Source organism: Alexandromys fortis, unplaced genomic scaffold (assembly GCF_014885135.2).
Source record: "Alexandromys fortis isolate MF-2015 unplaced genomic scaffold, M_Fortis_MF-2015_v1.1 scaffold_26, whole genome shotgun sequence".
Lineage (NCBI taxonomy): Eukaryota > Metazoa > Chordata > Mammalia > Rodentia > Cricetidae > Alexandromys > Alexandromys fortis.
In genome coordinates, this window is record NW_026067894.1 from 4,179,608 (window position 1) to 4,183,790 (window position 4,183).

Genomic DNA, 4,183 nt, shown 5'->3' on the forward strand with positions numbered 1-4,183 from the left:
AAATAAATAAATAAATAAATAAATCAAATTCTTTAAAAATAAATAAAAGGGAAAGTGATTGAGAAGACACGTAGCCTCGATCTCCAGTCTCTACACACACATCCATGTGGCCCCGTGCACACACCCATAACTAACCAGTTCACAAACCCTGGGGGAGCAGGCAATGAGGGTTAGACCTCAGTGTTTCCATTGCTATCGCTGTAATTACATAGTAGCCAAAGCAACAATGGGAAGTAACAAAGTTTCCAAAGTCTTCCAGAATTTCAACAGTGCTTGCCCTCTATGGTCCCTTGCATGGCCCTGCTGAGATACTCATGTACTCACCCCATGCAGACACGCAGGCATGTCTGCACACACCGTGCCCAGTAGACACATACCCGCTCAGGCTCCTCCACCTTCCAGAGGCCAGTGGCCACAAGCCCAGCTAGGCTACCTTCTTGCCAAGCCCTGGGGTTCCCACCAGTGCCGCGGTCTGGCCCCAAGCAGGCCTCTGATCTGAGGAAGCGCCAGGAACCAGTGGTGGTGAACACGGGTCCCCCGGGAGTGGTCCTCTTTGTGAGCAAGGCCAGGCCAGCTGCTCCCAGAACCACAACAAAGGGAAGGCCAGCCTTCCTGCCCTGCCAACCAGCCCGGCCAGCAGTGAGGGTGAAGCTAGCAGGGAGGGAGCTCCTCCTGGAGTCCCAGCTGAGGACCCTCAGAACTGGGAGTGACCACTAGGTGGCATCCTGCAGGCAGATTTTTTTTTTTTTTTAAAGCAGTTGCTAAGGCCTGCATATTTACTCCCAAGGGGCTAGCGTTATGGGATTCAACCTGCCATTGGCCTTTCTGGAAAGGCCACCGTGATACTGCCTAGGCACTTGGGGGCTTGTGCTGCTGTGAAGATCCAGAAGTCCCCATGCTTTCTGCTTATAGGGATGTGTTCATGGAGGAAGCAAAACTATGGGCTTTGGAGTGAATCAGACCTGAGCTCCTATCCAGTATCCCCAATAGGAATGCCATGCCCCCATGCTTCCTCAGATGGCCTAAGCTATCTATATATACATGGCTGAGTCACCATCCCTGCCGGGGGTTGCTGCAAAATCAAACGCGATGCCTCTATCATGCCCAGCACACAGAAGGGACTTAAGCGTGTTCCCCTTCCCTTCGTTTCGCTTCCCAGAAGCCTTCAGCCACCCCTTAAACAGTTGAGGATGCTGAGCAGGGAGCAGAGGGATGGGGGAAAGAAAGAGCCAAGCTCTGACCCTGCATCTCTCCCTTCGCTGGGCGACTCTGCTCTGCCCACGTTCACCTTGCCCGCCCTCTGAAAGCCACTTGACCATGTGAGACGCCTGAGGTGGACCTGGGGAGTCCCTGGGGAAGGTCACTGTCATTCCCTATCAAGGAAATGTCAATCTGATGACAGTGTCCTGGGGCCTGTGGAGGCCCAGCTCCCTCCGGCTCCCTCCCCTGTCACCTCACGGGAGGCCTTTGTCTTGATGTCCCCAGGAGGCAGGATTGACCAAGGGCACCACGAGGGCAAAGCTAAGCAGGCCTTGCATGAGGCCGTGGAGATGGACCAGGCCATCGGAAAGGCAGGTGCTATGACTTCCCAGAAAGACACTTTGACCGTGGTGACGGCCGATCATTCCCATGTTTTCACTTTCGGTGGATACACCCCCCGAGGCAACTCTATCTTCGGTGAGTGGGCCGCTTCCTGGGGTGGGAAAGCCAGCCAGGTGACTGGGACCCCATGCGAACTGAGGAAGAACAACGAGATAGTGGTCACGGGAGGCAGAATACAAGAGAGCTGAATGTGGCGGACGGGCAAGTCGGCTGTGGCGGCATAGAGAACGGGAGAGAGAAAGGGTAGATGCATGGGGGGGGGCGGGGGGATATTGACGGGATGAAAGGCATTGGCATTTGGAAGGTGGCTTCATGGAGGTCGTTTGGGCTCCTGAAGGATCTCAGGAATACCAAGCCACAGACCCCGAGGAGCTTGGTTGGGGAGCTGCCAACCAGACTTCCAGTTCTCTGTGGTGACCTATGACCCCCTTTCCCTGCACAGGCCTGGCTCCCATGGTGAGTGACACGGACAAGAAGCCCTTCACAGCCATCTTGTATGGCAACGGGCCTGGCTACAAGGTGGTGGATGGTGAACGGGAAAACGTCTCCATGGTGGATTATGGTGAGACCGCCACAGCCTGGGCTGGGCGGGGAGAGGGTGTCCCTTCAGCATGGGCTGACGTGGTCCTGGAGAAGCCCAGATTTGAGTCAGAACTTCAGTTCGGGTTCTCTCCTGTGCTTTAGCAACTTGGACACAGGATTCCACCTTGCTCAGCTTTGATTTCTCTCATGAAAGGCAGCTGCCTTCTGGGGACTTTACCCTGGAAGGTGAACTTGTCTCATGAGCCTAGCTTGGTGCCTGGCCTGGTGGGTACCACCTGTGTTTTACCGGATGGATATTCTGCAGGGGGCTGAGAGTGTTGTCTTCTGGGTCAGGCAGGCTTTGGGTTTGAACCCAGTTGCCTCTGGTGAAATACCCACCTCCACCCCGCCACCCCAGCCACCACTATTGCTGTCACCACCCCACCCACCCCACACCCCAACTGTCACCATCTGTCACCATTCTGGGTGCTGAGCCCTGGCTTCCTCTTCTGTGAAAAGAGCCTTCAAGCCAGTCTGGGAGTGAAGGAAAGGGGGGTGCTTCTCTTATAGAATTGAGGCCCAGGCAGGCACTCAAAAGTTGTTTCTGGCCTACAGCTCATAACAACTACCAGGCCCAGTCTGCTGTCCCCCTACGCCACGAGACCCATGGTGGGGAAGACGTGGCCGTCTTTGCCAAGGGCCCCATGGCACACCTGCTTCACGGCGTCCACGAGCAGAACTACATCCCCCACGTGATGGCCTACGCCGCCTGCATTGGGGCCAACCTCGACCACTGTGCCTCCGCCAGCTCCTCGAGCAGCCCCACCCTAGGGACCCTGCTGTTCCCATTGGTGCTGCTTCCCCTGAGCACTCTGTTCTGAGGGCCCATGCCCCAGGAGCCCACAATGGATAGCCAGCTCCCCTCCCTATGTGGCCCACTGCCTGGCAGCCCACACTCAAGGGAGAGGCCCAAGCAGCCTCCAGCGGGAACAGAAGTTTGCTGCCCATCTTCCGTCCGGAACCCTCCATGGGCTGGAAGATCCCAGGCTCTGCCTTTACTCCCTACTCAGTACGCTTTGGCCGGCAGGGCAGGTCTCTCTCTTGGGCAGGCAGAACACAGACTGCACAAATTCCCAAAGCACCTTATTTTTCTACCAAATATATTCTCCAGACCCTGCAACCTCCATGGAACATTCCAGATCTGACCTTCCCTCCCCTCATCCCTTCCTTCTGGAACACTGGGCCCCATAGTCATGGCCAGTCCCCAAGCCCAGCCCTTCCTGGAGGGGAGACCAGGTCTGCTCAGGATGAGACTCCCAGGAAGCCACCTCCGGGGTTGGCTGTCTCCCCAGGGTGGCCACCGGACAGGACGCACACTCCCCACCCAGCTCCAGAGACACACGCCAGCCCTTCACTGAAGCGGTCCTCCTGTTTGGAACAGCAAAAAAAGAAAAAAAATTAATTTCTCTTTTTGGTGTTGGTTTAAAGGGAACACAAGACATTTAAATAAAAACGTCCCAAATATTTCTGAGACCAAAGCTGAGTCTTTGTGGTCAGTGGGAAAGAGACCAAAATAGGCCCATCACTCAGGAAAGAACTGGACTTGGGGTCCAGGGTGAGGGCATGGTGAGCAGAGACATCAGTCAAGGGGTTCACCACTCACCAGCTGCGATGATGTGGATCCCTGGCTCTGCGTCCCAGTGCCCTGGTGTATGGCAGTGGGAGACAACCCGCTTGTGGGTCATTGTGAGTTGAAAAAATAAAGAGTCCTTTGTCTCTAAACCCACAGCAGGAAAGGCTTCAGTGACCCGGGGCGCCCTCACAACATGACACCCACAAAATACATTGCATGGCCTGGTGCGGCGTATGCAGCCTTCAGCAAACCCCGAGCGCGTGCCGGGCACTGTGGAAAGGCTCAATAACTGCATGGCGGTGGCCAGGGAGAAGGTTTAGCCCGTCAAGCCACTTGCGGCACAAGCACAACGACTCAGGTTTGATCCCCAGAACCCATGGAAGGTAGGAGGAGAATACTGTCCCCACAAGTTGTCCCCCGACCTCC

General features: G+C 55.7%; 1 protein-coding gene across 2 annotated transcripts in view; it reads left to right on the forward strand.

The window, feature by feature from the left end:
* The window catches only part of Alpl (alkaline phosphatase, biomineralization associated), a 55,977-nt gene extending 52,322 nt beyond the window's left edge, over window positions 1-3,655 (forward strand). For both annotated transcript variants that reach the window (XM_050153802.1, XM_050153810.1), the window contains exons 10-12: window positions 1,486-1,677; window positions 2,045-2,164; window positions 2,740-3,655. In XM_050153802.1, the coding sequence (XP_050009759.1) occupies window positions 1,486-1,677; window positions 2,045-2,164; window positions 2,740-3,005 (578 nt within the window). In that variant the 3' untranslated portion in view covers window positions 3,006-3,655. The remainder of the gene's footprint in view (window positions 1-1,485; window positions 1,678-2,044; window positions 2,165-2,739) is intronic.
* The last annotated feature ends 528 nt before the right edge of the window (window positions 3,656-4,183 follow it).